General features: G+C 43.6%; 1 protein-coding gene across 1 annotated transcript in view; it reads left to right on the top strand.

The window, feature by feature from the left end:
• The first annotated feature begins 281 nt into the window (after nucleotides 1-281).
• The window catches only part of LOC139654065 (neurexin-3b-like), a 263,211-nt gene continuing 245,920 nt past the window's right edge, over nucleotides 282-17,572 (top strand). Inside the window, 6 exon segments of the mRNA XM_071531088.1 lie at nucleotides 282-879; nucleotides 882-977; nucleotides 2,916-2,918; nucleotides 6,816-6,833; nucleotides 7,239-7,265; nucleotides 8,381-8,392. Coding sequence (XP_071387189.1) covers nucleotides 282-879; nucleotides 882-977; nucleotides 2,916-2,918; nucleotides 6,816-6,833; nucleotides 7,239-7,265; nucleotides 8,381-8,392 — 754 coding nt within the window.

Below are 17,572 nucleotides of genomic sequence, written 5' to 3'. Positions count from 1 at the left end.
AGCACTCATAGCTGTCCACTTTATGTGGAAATTGGATATTTTTCCATATATCTCTACTTAGACTCAGCTGAGAAGATTAGATTTTGTCTATTATCAACATTAGATCTGCATCACACAAAAAAACGGATATTGCATTCTCTACTTGACTGTAAGATTATCTATATGGAATATAACATTCAACAGATAAATCTTGGATCCCAGACATAATCAGATGTTATTATCACTTTGAGGATCTACCCCCATTTCTAACCCTACACCTGTGCGCCCTACTATTCTCTACCATGAATCCCACCACCTTACCAGGGCATGTCCTCTTGCTGCTCAGTACCATGCTGGGCCTGAGTGCAGGCATGGAGTTTACTGGTTCTGAAGGCCAGTGGGCTCGCTACCTGCGCTGGGACGCCAGCACCAGAAGTGACCTGACTTTCCAGTTCAAGACATCAGAATCTGACGGCCTGATGCTCTACTTCGACGACGGCGGGTATTGCGACTTTCTGCTTCTCACGGTATCGGAGGGTAACCTGCAGCTGCGCTTCAGCATCGACTGTGCCGAGACCACCATCGCCTCCGACAAGATGGTCAACGACAGCCGCTGGCACTTTGCCGCCATCAGCAGGCACAATTTGCGGACGGTCTTGGCCCTGGACGGCCAGACCAAGGCGGACGAGGTGCGGCCCCAGCGACAGTTCATGAAGATCGTTAGCGACCTGTTCCTCGGAGGGCTCCCGGGGGACATCCGCACTTCTGCCATCACCCTGCCCTCCGTCCGCGAGCTGCCACCATTCAAGGGAATTATCACTGATCTGAGTTATGGGAGTAAGCTGCCCACGCTCATCGATAGCCAGAAAGTGCGTTTGGAGATGATAGGACTTTGCACAGAGAACCTTGTGAGAATGGAGGGACCTGCTCTCTGGCAGATGGAGAACCCTACTGTGACTGCTCCAGAACTGGATATGTAGGTCGATACTGCACTGAAGGTAAGAGGGCTGGCTCCAAAGCTTTCTGTGTCAAGTGTTGAATATTGATTAAAGTCCCTGTAAAAAATTCAGAGGGATTCCTTCCAAATTTAGAATCGATCTAACACCAGCTTTGCTCTTCTACCTCAATGTATATAAGATTGTTTGCCCACTGATCAACCCCACAGTTTTGTGTTTGCATTTGGACAGATAATGTTAAAATAATCTCATGGCGTTTGCCTTACAACACCCAGACAATGTTTATCTTTCCACCGTAAATCTCCATACAGACTGCTGAATCACATGAACCAAATTTAAAATTCATTTTCATAACTTTGTTGCTATTCCTGCTAGTCCTAACATGATTTGTGCCACCCCAAACTTCATCTATGAAATTCCCTGAATAATGTGCATTGATTATAATATATAATTTACACAACAGAGTAATTTAGGCCATATGAAGCAAGAGCAGCTATATTCCCATGTGTTTCAAAGTTTGAATGCAATTTGCACAGGACATAGCACCAGAATATTCTTGTGTGGGTAGTTGCTCTTACAGAGTTTCTTTTAGAAAGTGTTCATGTTTCATGTGGGAGTTAAATTGGAGGTGATGCGCTCAGCATTTCCTCTCCCTTCACAGTTATTACTTTTGATGAGGAACCAGTGGATACAGTATTAGCTGATACGACTAAAATTACAACATTCAGTTCTCTTTTCTCCATTAAATGTATTCAGCTCTTGCAAGGTGGTGCAGGGACCCGAAGGTACACAATGCTTGAATGAGAAACAACTTCATCTATTTTTCCTCTGCTTCTATGCCAAGGTCATCTCTTTTTGGGGAGTTTAATGAGATGCAGCACTTTGACAATATCCTACACAACTTCATACTTTTAAAGCCATAGGCATACAAAACTTTAGCAAACTTCAGCAAATATTTTACCATCCTTGCTCACAAATGGTGGCCCAGTGTGAGTGATGTGATGCAGGACCCGATTTCAGTTGACGCTGGTCCTTACTTCCCCCCTCTTCCCCTCCACATAATACTGAAATGTTATCCTAATATAAACTCTTGAATACTCTACTGCTAAGAACCTCCATCAACACTGCTATGCCTACATAGTCAGTAGCCTACTCTATTATTCCTATTATTTCTCACACACATTGAACTATTTGAATATTTCTTTTAGTTATTATGACCCTGCTTCTGGTCAAGGCCTGTTTAAAGTGTTACAGCTTTAAAAACACTGCTGGTAGCCTTGAGAATATCCGTATATTCCCTCTTTTATGGTACTGCATCTCCCACATAAAAAAAAATAATGCTCTCTTTCTTTTTCCTAGACAAATAATACAGAGAATACATTCCATTACAGTACTCTTACTTTCCTAACTCTTCTTTCTTCATATGTATGGGTTGTAAAGGATGACTTTGTGTGAACAGACCCATGTCGAGTTTCCTCCACTGCTGACCCACTTCCTGCCTATTTAAATCAGACTGACATGGCTGAGGGATGACTCCATTTTGACAAAAAATAGGGGAATGCTCACTGAATACTGCAGCACTGATTGTTTTTAGACTGTGTCTAATACAATTTACGTGTTATAATTTTTCACTAATATAGCCTGCATTTAGAATAAAGAAGGATTTTCAAATTTCGGTAAGCGGGAAACAGTTTTGCTGTATATGGTTTCCTAATGTGTCCATCGTTTGCTGCTCAAATGAAGCTGTTTGGAGCTTAAATCTCAAGCGCTAGCCTGTGGCATTGTTCAGGACAGCACGCGATGTGCTGGTTGCAGAGCAGTCAAGCGGACGGACTGGACTTGCCCCCTTTTTGCTTCATCCCATTTGTTCATTGCCTCCGTCTAACAGTCGCTGTAAGAGGAGGCCCATTTGTCTGAGAGCTTCCTGTGAGCTGACAGGGGAACTATGACATCCTTGTGTAAAACAACTAAGGTTTTAAGAGGGTGGCTGTGATTCAGCCGGACAGCTTGGACAGAGAAAGAGATGGCCATATCTCAGCCCCAGGGCAAAGCAAGTGCAAAGAGTGAATTCACTGTAGCCCAGTTGTACCCCAATTTGTCCCAGGAGGTCCGCCTTTGGACGAGAATCCCCCTTCCACACACACACATGCATACACACACATCTTCTCCATCGTCCTCCATCCTCAGGCCATAAAAGAGCGAGACAGGAGGGGAAGTCATGTTAGCTCCCCAGCTGATCCGACTGCTGCTCTTTTCTGCCTTCCCATTAACTGATGTGGCTGATTGTTGATTACGCCGCAGAGACAGGGAACCATAATTAGGAGTATAATGAGACCAGAGATGGCTAATTTGCCCAGAAAACGCCTGCACAAACACCACCGTCAATTCAAACTATCCGTCGGCAAACTGCTGAGGGATTTTTATTTTGTCCACAAGTGCCCAAACACTTGTTATTTAAGCAACACTCAAACGCTGAACTAGGCTTTTTGGGCCGCTCAAAGTGATCAAACTTTCACCTTTTGTTTGCATATTATTAGTGCAATTAGAGGCGCTCAACTGCTTCGCGCTTGTGTGTACACTGTTGATTATGATGTACGTTAATGAGCAATGAAAGTAATCTGTCAAACCTGTGAATATTTATGTTATCTGGCTGCATGGCCCAAGCTTCACATATACAGACTCAGACACAGTTGCGTTCGCGAATGCGTGCGCGCGGGCACACACACACACACACACACACACACACACACACACACACACACACACACAGAGCAACAAGGCCCCCGGAGCTGCTCTTTAAAATGGGCAGATGGCTGACTGACTGAGTGGACTGGGTCTTGCAAGCATTTTGCCAGCCGTATGCCTTATGCTAGCCTGCTAGCCCACTAGCCTAGAAGGAAAAAAATAGGAGGAATGGACAGAATTCATCATGTGGGATCAGAAATTGGGGTATGGCCTGTTTCAGCCACTTGCACTGAAAAACATCCAGATCATTAATACGTTTGTCTGTTTTTTGGTGTTTATATTTCTTGCATATCTTGCCCGCTTCATGAGATTGCTGGGCGAAATAATGATGTTTCAGTCTACTGCTGAAATATCATTATAAACATCATTATAGTCATAATCGTGAGACAATACTCCCCCATCACTGCCTCTCTCTCTCTCCCTCTCTCTCTCTCTCTCTCTCTCTCTCTCTCTCACTCTCTCTTTCTGTCTTTTTCTCAACTCCTAAAGCTCTACCCAAACCGTCCAGCTAGGCGATCAGCTTAGAACCATAAACAGTTGGCTATAAAACACATGTTCAGTCTCTCCTCCCATGTGGATCAGGATGTATCAGTGTGACTAAGTGTGTCAGGGCAATGAGCTGAAATTAGACACCACTCACCACTCGCTCTCCACACGCGTAGGCTTTGGCAGCCAAATCTGCTGCTGCTGCTGCCCTTTGCCGTGCGCCACGCGCGGTGATAATAACTCCAAAAACTATTGATTTCTGCCGAGTCATCTTTAGTAATGACTTAATTTGGTCCCTGTTATTGTCTGTGCAAATGGCAGTATCTTTCATGGAAATGGTCTGGATGTTTTTGTCCCTCATTCTATTCAATTAAATTAATAGGGCTGACATTATGAAGTCTCTTGAATACCTTAGGGTTTCCCCATTACAGTGAGATATGCATAAGGTCAAGGTTATTAAGAGCTACACTGGATTGTTTAATTAATATGTAAAATGATCGCCTATTTCCTCTGTCAGGATCCCACATCCTGCATTAGTGATGAGCAGTTTAAGCGGCCCCCTTTTGCTTAAAAAATATTCAATGACCTGATGGAAGGCTAGTAATTGAAGGCTGGGGCAAGCAAACTGTTAAGCAAGTGCTGAAATGGTGCCTCCAGGCTTAGCTGTGGGGATTAATAAACAGACATGGAAAAAATGACAGTTACAATAATCTTACTATAAAAAGTAGGTCAGGGGGAAAAAAAAGGAAAAAATGGTGCGGGGACTTGCCTGATTCTAGTGCAGAGGGCATTTGTGTCTAGTGCCCAAGCTGAAAATTATGTTTGGATTTGAGTGGTGAAGCTGCTGGTAAAATAGAGCAGGGGATTACGATCGGACCACATGTCCTCCACCGCACATTGGCTTGTTCTGGACGATGTTGCATCAAGGAAAAGGGCTTTATCTGCATGGGCAACTGAGCGTTTTACAGACACACACACACATGCACACACATATGCGCACATACTCAGCACATATGCACACATGTATTGAGTGCAAACAAAAGCATATACTGTATATGCACACACACAAAAAATATGCACAGACAAAAAACATCCACACATGGGAGCCTGCTCACACACACAAATATGCACACACACACATAGACATATACAGGGGTCCAAAATGCTGTGGCTCTGGAGAGCTAGAGCAGCGCTACTGTCCATCAGTTGGCCACTATCTCCCTTCCCCCCACCTCCATCCTCCGTCCTTCCCTTTCCTCTGCCAATGTCATCCTTCTCGTGTGGGAGGAGAAGTAGCAGCCATTTTGGGCTCCCTAAAGGAGATGGGCGAAAATCTAGCCTAGCCTTCACCAGTCCATTCAACTTGTCTTCCTCCTCCTCCTCCTCCTCATGAAGCATATTTCTGGCCTCTGTTGCGCTTGTTACGTTTAACATGAATGCCACGCGCTCGTGATAAAATGACAGAGGGCGATCTTTGAGAGGCTCTACAGGAAGCACAAGGACCTAAAGCCGTCAGGGCGAAAAACAAAGGGTGAAAATCCCCAGTTAGTATTCAGTGGTGGGAAACGGAGGCCTCTGCGCAGCCTGGCCAGAGATCAAGGCACAGCACTATTTAAATGCTCTGAGTCAAATTAATATCTGATATCGCGTATTAGAACCGGCACTTAAAATGTGTAATGTAGTCTGCCTTAATTAAGATTTGTTTAATTTCCTCTTGTCAGTACTTGTTGCTCTCGAGGGGCTCTGATTACAGAAATCCCTTTACATTCATTCGCGCCTGCATGCACCAGGCACGAATGAGACGAAGCTAAAGAGGTAGCTGTAGACATCTCATCGGGTTGCAGCCATGAGAAGATACTGGATAATGCCGCGTAGCTTAGCTAGCATATAGTCACAGATACAACTGAGACTCAAGTCACTGACTGATCTCTCATGTGCCCTAAATCAAATTGGTGTGTTTGATACCCACAAGGAGGTCATCCACCGGTGAGATCCTGGTGAGGATGTTTGCCTCAAGGGATGAAGCTTAACGTGTGGCTTATTTTTTTTTTTTTTTGCAAAACCATGCTGTAAACTACTGGAGTCCCACAGTGAGCATTCCTCTAAGCTAACAAGAAACCATGGGGGGTGCGTGGATTTGGGTCAGCGTTGAAGCAAACTGTGGTAGGGGGGGGGGTGAAGGGGCACGGGGGGGGGGGGTGTGGAGGAGGGGAGATATGGGTCTGAGGAGCGTCCAGAGATCCACAAACCTCACAACACCATAAATCCTCCGGAGTGTGGATTTATGTCTCTCTTTTTTCTGTATGTGAGGCACTCTGTGAGATACAAGATGCAGAATATTATGTCTCTGTAACAATATTCGAAATGTGAAAGAGTTGTTTGCCAAATGATCATGATAATGTGAATCTGGTTCCCTGAAAGGACGGGACAGATTAATTTTTCTGTGTTTCTCTCCACAGGGATTTATATTGAAATGGTTTATTTTGAACAGGCATGTCAAGGGGCACCTCTTAGCTCCTTACATGGCCAGAAAATGCTTAGCAGTGTGGTACGTTTTGCATGTTAGATCCACATGCAAAAGAAGCTGTAGTGTGTTCCTAATGCGAGACATCTCTTTGCCTTCTTTCCCTTTTTCTGCCAACTCCACAGCAGTCCAGAGAAAACCAGGTGAGTCTCCAAGGCCAGAGAATGATTGACACAGAAAAAGAGCTAGTCATAGTTTCACCTACATGACAGCTCTTCATTCCAGATAAAAGCTCCACATAGATTTATTTTGTTAAAATTTCTGATTATGCAGTCACTTTTAAGAAGCGTGTGAAAATATATGAGTACCCCAATATTTAATCAGTAAACAACATGCAGAGCTACTGTATATTTTCTGTATATTTCTTAGTCTATTTTCTATTCTCAACAGAAAGCTTTCAAATGCTACTGGAGAAAGCTTTGTCTTTAGTGTGATAGCCATGGTTTGCCATCATGCAAAGCATGCATAATCACAATACACTTGCAGTATTGGTGTGCTGTTCTCAAATTTTTTCTATCCGTCTCTGTCTGCCCAATTTTCTCCTCAAGGCCTCGCACACCTGAAGGCGGAGCAAGGTACTCTCTCTTCCTTTTCTCTGTAGATCTGTTTTATTTCAATTTTTTTTTTCGCTCTCTGCCTGGCTTGGTTTTGGGGTGTAATTTTACGGTGTGTGCTTTCACTACCTGTCTGTGTGCATTTGTTTGTTGCGATGCTCCCGTCATTGCTGCAGAGAAGGGGGAGGGTGTGTGTGTGTGGGGGGGGGGGAGGTGGGGAGCATGGCGGCATTGCATGTTCTCATCTCACCTTCCTCTTTTCGCTCTCTCTCTCCCCCTTTTCTCACCCTCATTCCACCCAGGTTTCTATGTATTACATAATTGTGTGCTGGGCTCATTTCTGCAGCTAACATGCAGTGACACACTCCACTGTTCCTGCCTGACCTCCATGGCGATGGGGGAGGGGGGGCAGGAAGAAAAACAGGGAGGCAGAACGGTGGATGGAGAAATTGTTGGAATTTGGGGAGGCAGCTACACGAAGAGAAAAATGCCTAAGAAAAAGGGCAACATGGGAGATGGAGAGAGGAGGGAGAGTATAAAGGAAAGGAATGAAAAGAAGAGACAGGATAGCAGATGTAGAACAGAAGAGGGGCGAGAATTTAGGAGGGGGCCTGTGTTAGTGTAGAGATGTAATAAATCAAAAGGCAAAGAGAGAGGAGAAGCAGAGGAGACAAGAATATGAAGTGGGGAGAGTCAGGAACAGCCGCAGAGGAAGATGGGCATAATATGATGTGGTTTCAATAGAGTCGCACTACATGTGACTTCAGTACATGAGCACTTAAGGGAGGTGAGTCTGTGAGGGATCCTCTCCCTTGCATGAAGTCTGTGGTCACAGTGTGTATCTGTGTGTGTGTGTGTGTGTGTGTGTGTGTAAGTAAGTGCACACAAGTTTATGTCGAATGTGTGTATGCAGTGCGCTGCCACGTGCTCCTTTGTGTCTCCCCCGAGGAATGCTTTCTCCATTGCCGATCCATTTGCATGAGCGTCAACATTTTGCATGAAAATGTCAGTTGGCAGCATACAGGCTCACTGTAGACTAACAATAGCTTATCTCCACTTTTCTCTCCTGTTCTGCGCGGGATGACACTCTTCCCTCTTTTCTCTCTGCGGATCCCCTCTCCTCTCCGTAACTGTAGGTAGAAACAAAGGTATAGCAATCCTTTTTTCCCTACTGTGCTCTCTGCTGTAAGAGCTGTGTGTGCGCTGTGTGTGTGTATTTATACGTATATGCTTGTCTGTGCGTGTTGAATTTGTGTTTCCGCCGCTGGTCAATTATTCATTGTGTGTTCATTAGATGTATGCTTGTCTGTGTGTGAGAGATAAAAAGAGCGATTCAGGGGACTCCTTTCTCCTCAGGGGACTCCTTGATTTCAACTGTTTTCACTGTCATATGAGAAATTATGAAAGTATGCATTGCAATGGATTATTCAGTGCCTTTGCAAACACTAGATAATGGTTAGAATGTGTGTGTGTGGAGGGGGTGTAGATGTGTTTGTGTGCATGTATGTGAGCATTTGCATGAGTGTAATTGGCTGTGACACTTCTCTGTCTTCGCTGAATAAGAGTTGATTGGAGAACTTGACCGAGGTTGAATGAGGTTAAAGCAGAGGCCTCTGTGCATCACAATCATGCAGAGAATATCCTCATTATTCATTCATGACAACCATGTGATACACTTTGTGTGTGTGTATGTGTGTGTGTGTGTGTGTGTGTGCTCCTTAGCTAGATGTAGGAAGACAATGAATTATGATCATCTGTCTCGTTTGATATCAGTTTAAGGAAAGTTCTGCATTCCCTCACATGGACTGAAAGTTGGCCGCAGTGCGCCACTATGTTGTGTGAGTTTTCCCATGTTTACTATAGTAGACAGCTGCTTCCTTATCTTTATTCCAAATGGTTTGCTTACATACAGGGCAACACTGTATAGTTTATGTACTATACAGTCAGGGGCAGTGGTGTGGCATAGTGAGTAGGGAGACCGCCCTTCGCTGTTCTGCAGCAGACCCTGCTCTGTATTCTCCCTGTGGAGAGGGGAAAGCAAAAAGAAAATTCACGTACAAAAGTATCATTAAGTAACATAACATTAATTAGTAGTCGAGTGAGGGGGGTCATAGTGGCTCAGTGGTTAGCGCTGTCGCTTAACGAGATTCCCGGCCCTGGCCCTTTCTGTGAAGAGTTTTCATGTTTGTGGAGGTTTCCTCTGGGTGTTCCAGTTTCCTCTCACAGTCCAAAGACATGCAAATCAGGCAGATTAGAGACTCTAAATTGCTGATATATATGAGTGTGAATGATTGTCTGTATATCTGTTAGCCCTGCAATCATCCCTGGATAGGCTCCAGCTTCCTGGAGCCCGGGGGAGGAATAAGTGGCTAAAGAAAATGAATGAGTAAAAGTCATGAAAATTGGGGCTACTTAATCATATATCCAGTCAGGTGATGTACATTTCCATATTAAGAGGGATGCAGATCTGTGTGAAGATATATTTGAATTAGGTTTCATATAGTATTTTAGATGTACTCATCTTGCCAAACACTTATAAGCCAGCCTCACAAGAGGCAAAATTACTCACAAGATAAAATCAAGCTCTCCCATTTCCAAATATCCAAAACAACCATTAGAGCTCTGAAAGGAGGAGATTCTAAAGCATACAGGTATGTAACCAAGGCAGTGTTTAGGTTACATAACTTAATGCATGACGTACTTGAGAAATACTACTAAAATCATGATGGTAAAATGAGGATGTTTCTGACACTAGGTCCCTGTGCCGTTAGACTCATGCCTCTGCAGTACCTATATGGCACAGTGGCCAGAGGGCACAGTAAGTAGGGGGGGGGGGGGGGGGGGTTGGGGGGGTGGGGGTGGTGGAGAGAACAGACTAGAGAAAGGAGACTAAAGAGAGTGGGGGAAGGGGTTGAGAGAGAGAGACGGAGAGAGAGAAAGAGGGAGAAAAAGAGAGCGCTATGGCTCAAGGGGCTGGGAGAGTGCGTCAGCGGTGCGAGGCCAGCCACACATCTATAATGTGAAAAATATGGAGCGCCTTGTCGTCAAATCTGGGGCTGATGCTACACGTAGCCAGAGCCATCTATCGAGAAAGTGTTACGCCCTTGCAATTGGCGAGGCCCCGATCATTCTCGGCTCAGTGTTCTTGGCTCAGTGATGCAACTTTTTTAGATGCATGGCTTTGACGATAGCTAACTTTTTCTAAGCCATGGCAGTGGACCAGGACTGTGCTCCAGTTAGCAACATTGCTCCAGTTAGCAACATCCTTCACTTTAACCTGCAGACTTGTTCTTGTTTTGTTTGTTAGTATGCACTAATCTCCAGGAACACTATGGGTGAAGGAACCCTATTTTCAAACTTTTTCATGGTGATACTGTACATACTGTGGTGTAATGGTTTACATGATTGTGACGTAGTACATACCGAGGGGCATCCTGGGGTTTCTGGGCAGGGGCACGTTAGCCTGGTAAGAGTGCCAGTGAAGAGTACAATGTGTTGCACGTGGCTGTTAATAAAGAGACATTTGCAAAGATACACCGTCATAGTGATTTCCCACATAAATTGCCATAAAAAATATATCCAACTGATAAAGAAATTCAAATTGCTCAAATTGAATGATTTCATTGTTACCATATTACTTACAGTAGGAGATGTTATTTTGCATCAGACCTTGCCCACGCAGTGAGGCAAGCTCTGCCTCTCTCTCTCTCTCTCTCTCTCTCTCTCTCTCTCTCTCTCTCTCTCTCTCTCTCTCTCTCTCTCTCTCTCTCTCTCTCTCTCTCTCTCTCTCTCTCGCCTTCTATGGAAAGTGTTTATGTAAAATAAACCTAGTAAGGTCAGAATCCTCTCTCCATCTCCAACAATGGTTCATTCTAACAAAAATATTATTTAGGTAAACATTCAATGGCATGGTAACCTGGAGCACCTGTGAACATCAACCAATCATCTGGATTTCTTTCACCGTCTCTCACAGTATTGTTGAAATCGAATTAAATTATTACTCAAAGACATTATTGTGCAGGGTTTTGATTTGACATCCCGATGTGAAAAGCCTCCTGAGACTGAAAATTTTTCTGCACCCTGTTTTGAACTAGCCTTGAAGCCAGACAATAAACAAGATTAGTCAGCGTTCACTTGCTGGTGTTGGTCGTTGTGGCATGGGTTATTAACATTGAAAAACTTTCACTGTAGGAAATTACTTACAACTTCTTTTTGCCTTCATTTCACAACCCACTTAATCCTCTGCTTGGACCCACAAGTTTGAAAACCACTCCCTTAGCATATTTTGTGCTAAGGAAGGAATGTAGCACTGACAAATAACACAGTCTGACCATGGTGTACTGTTGTGGGGCCATATTGTGCTCACTGACTTGTGACAATACAATTTTCCCCCTCATGTCTCATCACAAATGGCATATCTGCTGTGCAAGTGGCTTTCCATGGACACCTGGGTGGTGTTCATCAGGGTATGAGAGTCTAGCCCAAGGTCAGAGGTGGGCCTGTAAGGCAACCTTCAAGTCATGATGCCAGTGCAGCGGAGGATATAATGGGTTTCCTTTGAACACAAGAAAATCCATTATATGGGTGAAAAAAGCTGACCTAGTGGTTATTGCTCAACATTTGAAAAAAAAATTGGTGAGTATATCCTCTGAAGTCTTGCTTTTTTATGACCAACAGGCTTCAACTAGCTAACAATTACAACAATAAACCCATGGTGGATTTTACTTAAATGCCAGTAATCACATTTGTAACCGTAGGTGTTACAGAAATGGCAGACATCTCATTTTGTAAAGCAGTTCTTCTATTGACCATTTTGGACTCCGGGGGTGGACAGAGAAACAGTGCTGCTATAGTTGGTTTGGACACGACTTGGCAGTGGGAGCAGAGAGTCCACTTTAGAGAGTAGTTAGGAAGCCAGAAGGAAAGAGATATGGAGGGTGGAAGAGAGAGAGACAGAGAGAGTTCAGCCCCAGTCTAATCCCCCTGCATGAAGGCTTAGGACTGGGAACTCATTCTCCACTTCTGGAGTCACTCTCCCTAATTATCCTCTCAAAGTCCTGCCGCAAAGTTCACACAGACAAGATTTTTGCTTTCTCCCTCTGTCACATTCTCTCTGTTTCCGTCTCTCTCCCGCCCTCTCTCTGTATTCTCTCTCTCAGTCACCCCCTCTCTGACTCCATCTCTCTCGCTCTCTCTCTGCCTTTGTCTCACCCTATTTATCTCTGTCTGCCTCAGTATTTGAGTTAGCTTCGCTCTCTCTCTCTCTTCCTCTCTCTCTCTTTCTTGCGTTTCTCCAGTTCAAAGTACTGTGGACATCGTGAGCCTCTTATCACCATCAGGCTCAAGATGCGAGTGCTATGGCATGCTAGTGCTTACTGCCTGTCCACAGATGCTCCTGGGCTTCAGTGGGGTTTATGTATGGCTTTCTCCATCCTCCTCAGAGCCAGGGTTTTCCGGCTACTTTATACCCACTCACAATGCCTTTTGGTTTAGCAATTTACTATGGTACATTGAGTGCACAGTAGTTTCCTGCAATAGTCTACTATTGACATTTGTTGCTACTAAATGTACTCACCCTCCAACATTAGTGATGGGTCCAATCACGTATCAATTGTCCCACAATACTTTAAAGTGATAGAGTTGAATCAATTTGCCAAAGGAACTCAATTGGAATTTCAAACTGAGTTCTTGAGTTGAGTTCAAATTGAGTTCAAATTGAACTGATCTTTCATTAGGACTGAACTAACTGTTCAATTGCTGTATCGTTCAAGGGGGTACGCAGGTCCAACTTTTTGGACAGAAGTCATGGTACAAATGTGAGTGATTCGTTCATTCAGTTCATTCAGTTCATTCAGTGCTACAGTTGCTAGTGTATGGGTTAGTAGCTCACTTGCTGTATTGGATTTACCAAACTGTTCAGTCCTGTATTGGACTGAGCAAACTGTTCAGCCACATAGGCAGTTCCACCTTTTGGTCAAAAGGCAAATGTGTACCAATGTGAGTAATTCATTCGTTCAGTGTGGTAGCAGTTCACTTAATGAACCCATTCTATATATCGGTCGGTGAGTGTTAAACCCGGTTACGGTTTTTACTTGAGAAAAAATTGAATTGATATAATAGCAAGTTTGCAATGGCAGCTGAATCGGGCAGACCCTATTTCGCCTAGTTTGTACAGCTGTAAATGTGTCCAAATTCATAGTGCTAGACATAGTTAACCAACTTTGGGGATAGCCCAAGTGCTGTTGGCTGAGGAACACAAAGGTGAATCAAATGAACTGGTGCTGAATCAATTCACTGCCCAAAAGAGTCAAACCTAGTCTCTACCCTACTCAACCACACAGGCGTGTTGGAAAATGACCCAATTGTCCTTCTTCTCTACTTCTTTAGAGGATGAGATATGGACGGGGAAATGACGCCATCAGAAGTTTGTTTTATTTGGAGAGTGTGCGGCTTCACCAGGGGAATGAAAACAGGCTTTTCTGTGAAGCTTCAGACACGGGATTCTGAGCACCAGCTGGCCACTTATTGGCTTTGGCGCGCGTTGGTCGTGCTGTTGATAAACGGCTATTAATAGCCAGACGCCCACGCTGAACTTGAGTTTGACTTCGCCTCACTTCATTACTCAAGTCTGAAACTACAGTAGAATCCTTATGGTGGTTTTCAAAGTTGCTAAAATTGAGGGCATTGGTCAAATTGATTTCAGCAGTGACTGGCTGTTCCCAAAGCAGTCAGGAAATATGAGCCATAAATAAAGACCTGCCTTACACATGCAGGTTTTTCTGTGCGGTCCATTGTTTCTAAAAGGATGCTGATTGGCTAGAGTAGGATTTTACAGTGGCAATGCCCCTTGCAATCCAGCGAAGTCAGACCCCGAATTGGTGAGAAACTTGCTTGAAAAGTGGAGGTTACAAGCAATTCTGTCAGAGGGTCAAAGCTATGCCATTAAGGAATGGAGTAGATTGTGTGTCAGTTTCATTATATTTGGAAAAGGAATATCCTTTCACTTCTCTTCTACTTTCCTTTATATTTTGTCCATCTCTTTGTTTCTGTTGCCCTGCGATATCTACTTTTGTCTACTGTGCTGCTGTGTTTTCTCCGCTGTCCTTCTGGTCCGTTCTGTTACACTCTGTTCTATTCTGTTATTTGGCTTTTCATTTTCTATTCGATTCTATTACATTATTTTCTGTCATGTTGTGTTCTGCTCTTTCTTGTTCTCTTCCTCCAAGCCATTTCCTACATCGCCGGCTCCCCAGATGACGGGCAAAGGTTCAGAATACATTGTCAGCTACAGTGCACAACTCTTACCCTCTGTTTGAAGCCATTCTCCTTCGCCCCAGACACAAACTCGCCAATGCCAACCCGACAATTGGCTGTCTTTCTCTCCTTCTCTTTCTCTTGGGCTCTCTTTTGTCCACGTGCTCTATTTACTCCTCTCCCTCTGTTCTGTCTCTCTCTTGCTGCTGACCTCTGGGATCAACCGAGCAAAACTGATTCCCTCTTTTTCACGGATCACGGGTGCGTCAGTGGTTACGCAACAGTGGGAGAGCGAGAGAGAGAGAGAGAGAACATGAGAATATGTAACTGACATATTTGTCCATCGTTATTTGAGATGCTGCATCACTAAAGGAAAATTGCTGTTGGTTAAGCCAATGTCTAAACAAAATGTTTAATATGTTAGCATAAAATGCTTGAGCTGTCATTATCGGCTTTGCTGCAAAGAGTGACAAACCGAAAATATTTACATAAGACACACATGTACATCTGCATAGTGCAAAATAAAGATGCTAGTCGAAACATTCATTCATACTGCACTGCTGCAGTTGGATGAAAAGGTTATATCTCCAAAAAGCCAGTTATTTAGTAAGCTGCCTTTTATTCTGTGTTTGATGACCATGCAGTGCTGCAATTGAAAGTGTTTGGAATGTTTTGCATGAGTCACTGAAGCCAAATAGACTCTCATTTCAAGTAAAAAAAAAAAAAAAAAAAAATACGACATGAAAATTGAAGAAGAATGTTTTCACGCGGGAGCAGTAGTACACTGGGTGAACACATTTGGCTGAAAAATCAGGAATGCTGTGCATTGTTCATGAAGTGCCTGAGACCTTATGAGTAGGATTTATGCGAAGAACTAGGTTAAGATGTGGCTTGAAGGGTTGCATTGTGAAAGTCTAACTGTGAGCACGTAAGGCTTAGGAATGTGTGGGAGCATTTGCGCGTGTGTGCCTCAGTGTGCATGCATGGCATACATGTGTTTATGTGTGTGTGTGTGTCTGTGTGTGTGTGTGTGTGTGTGTGTGTGTATGGAGGGGTGACATGTGTAGATGTGATGGCTGCAGCCATGCAGAGATGTTCACACCAGGGAGAAAGTAAACAAACATGGCACACAGAGCAGCAGAATGGTTAGAAATGCAGCAACTACTCTCTCTTTCTCTCTCTCTCTTTGTCTGTCTCTCTTTCTCTCCCTCTCCCCTATATCTTTATTTAATTTATCCTCTGTCTCTGCCTGTTGTCTCTTTTCTGTCTAATATCAGGCTTTTCTCTCTTCCACCTCTTTCCCTCCTTTATTCGTGTCACTGCCTCACCAGTGTCTCACTTTGTGTCTCTTATCTCTCTCGCGCTCTTTCTCCCTCTCTCTTTGCCTCTCTCTTTCCCTCTGATGACATAGCAACTTCCTAACCTTTCCTAGTTATAGAGTTTAATATTGCGCGGCATTCCTGTTGTCTGACAAGATGGCTGACAACATGGTTTTCTTCTCACTTTGAAGTTATTTCTGCATCTGTCTGTGTGTCTGCATGCACTGAAATGTAGTCTACTAGAGCAGCATATTATTTCAAACTGTTTGACACAGATGGTTGTAAAAATTGCCGTCTCATTTCAAGAAAAAATCAAGGAAATTGGTGGAACTGTGACCTATAAAATATGTTGACTGCAATGACTGCAAGAGGTTTTTTTTCTGTCCTGATGGTTTCCTGGATACTGACTTTGTGATAAGCACAATGTTTTTTTGACCGGTGCAACAAAACCGGAACTGATGGAAAGATGGCAATGACTGCTGTTAGCATAAAAGTGTGAAAAAGGTGAAAAGCAGGAGCCATACAGTACTTCAAACAACAAAACAGCAATATTTTGTGAAGTGAAAACCCTTCAGGGCTTTGGGACGAGAACCTCTCATGCCACACCATTTGTAGGAAAGAAAAATATTGTAAGAGCCTTTATAATATCCTCTAGCTTTTGAGAGTTGTTTTTTTTCTGCGAAAATCTGGTGTAAAGCACTTAAAAACAGGCAGCTAGTTAGGACCTGGTGCTCCATTCAAACATATGTTTTTTGTCACTGGGCCAGAATGGATGTTTTAATTCTATAATATGAACATGTTTTCTATGTGTGAATCACATTATGAGTATAATGTGATTTAATAGCATTCCGATATTTCAGTTTTCAGTTTTCCTAATCATATATTTTTTACGGCTGTTAAAATGATTTCACATCTTTATATAAGCTAATTATTCTTTCCAAACATCCCCCAGTACCCTCCTCTACCTCTCAGGAATGGAGGTCATTTGCCAAAGAGAAATGTTCAGAATGCTAAAATAGAAATATTCAGGCAATTTATACTCACAGTATCAAACATGCGTGCCCACGTGTTCCTAGTTTAATTTGCAGCAGAAAGGCTTATAATTGGATATATCAGCAAGGAAACTCTAGCGATTGTGCACAATAGAGAAAAATTATTTTAGCCTGAATATTTTTTTCATCATGCTCATTCAATTAACTGGTCAGTTGAGATGTCTAAAGGCTGGCATTTGGCTATACATTTACACCAGGAGAGAACCAGCATTTGGTTAGTTAGAACCAAATTGAACCAAATCTCTAACCCTAACCCCCTCTTCACAACGAGACATGGTAGGAGCCACGTAGCAGGCAAATGCCCTTGCTCTGGCTGAGCCATTATGCAGATGATATGCTAATGAAGTCATCCGATTTGGTTCTGCTCAGGGTGCGCTGCACTCAGGGAAGATAATCAAGCGCTGATCAACTCCCAGCTCTACACTGGCTGTGTGTGTGCATGCCTGTGTGTGTGTGTGTGTGTGTGTGTGTATTTGTCCATGTATGTGTGTGTGTGTGTGTGTGTGTGTGTCTACGTATGCAGCCATGTGTGCAGTTTGGTACAGGTTGGCTGAGATAGAGAGACAGACAGAGCGTGTGTGTGTGTGTGTGTATGTGTTAGTGTGTGTGTTTTGGGTGCTCGTTGGGGTTGAGGTCCTTAATTAGTTTATTTTTGTTGGGTTTTGTGCTTTTAGTGCTTTCTGCACAAAGTGGATTGATTGTG

Source organism: Centroberyx affinis, unplaced genomic scaffold, assembly GCF_046629955.1.
Source record: "Centroberyx affinis isolate AG114_WGS23_722 - 3 ecotype Tasmania unplaced genomic scaffold, CSIRO-AGI_Caff_v1 ptg002030l_1, whole genome shotgun sequence".
Lineage (NCBI taxonomy): Eukaryota > Metazoa > Chordata > Actinopteri > Beryciformes > Berycidae > Centroberyx > Centroberyx affinis.
The sequence above is the reverse complement of the archived record's forward strand: the minus strand, read 5'-3'. Positions and strand labels throughout refer to the sequence as shown.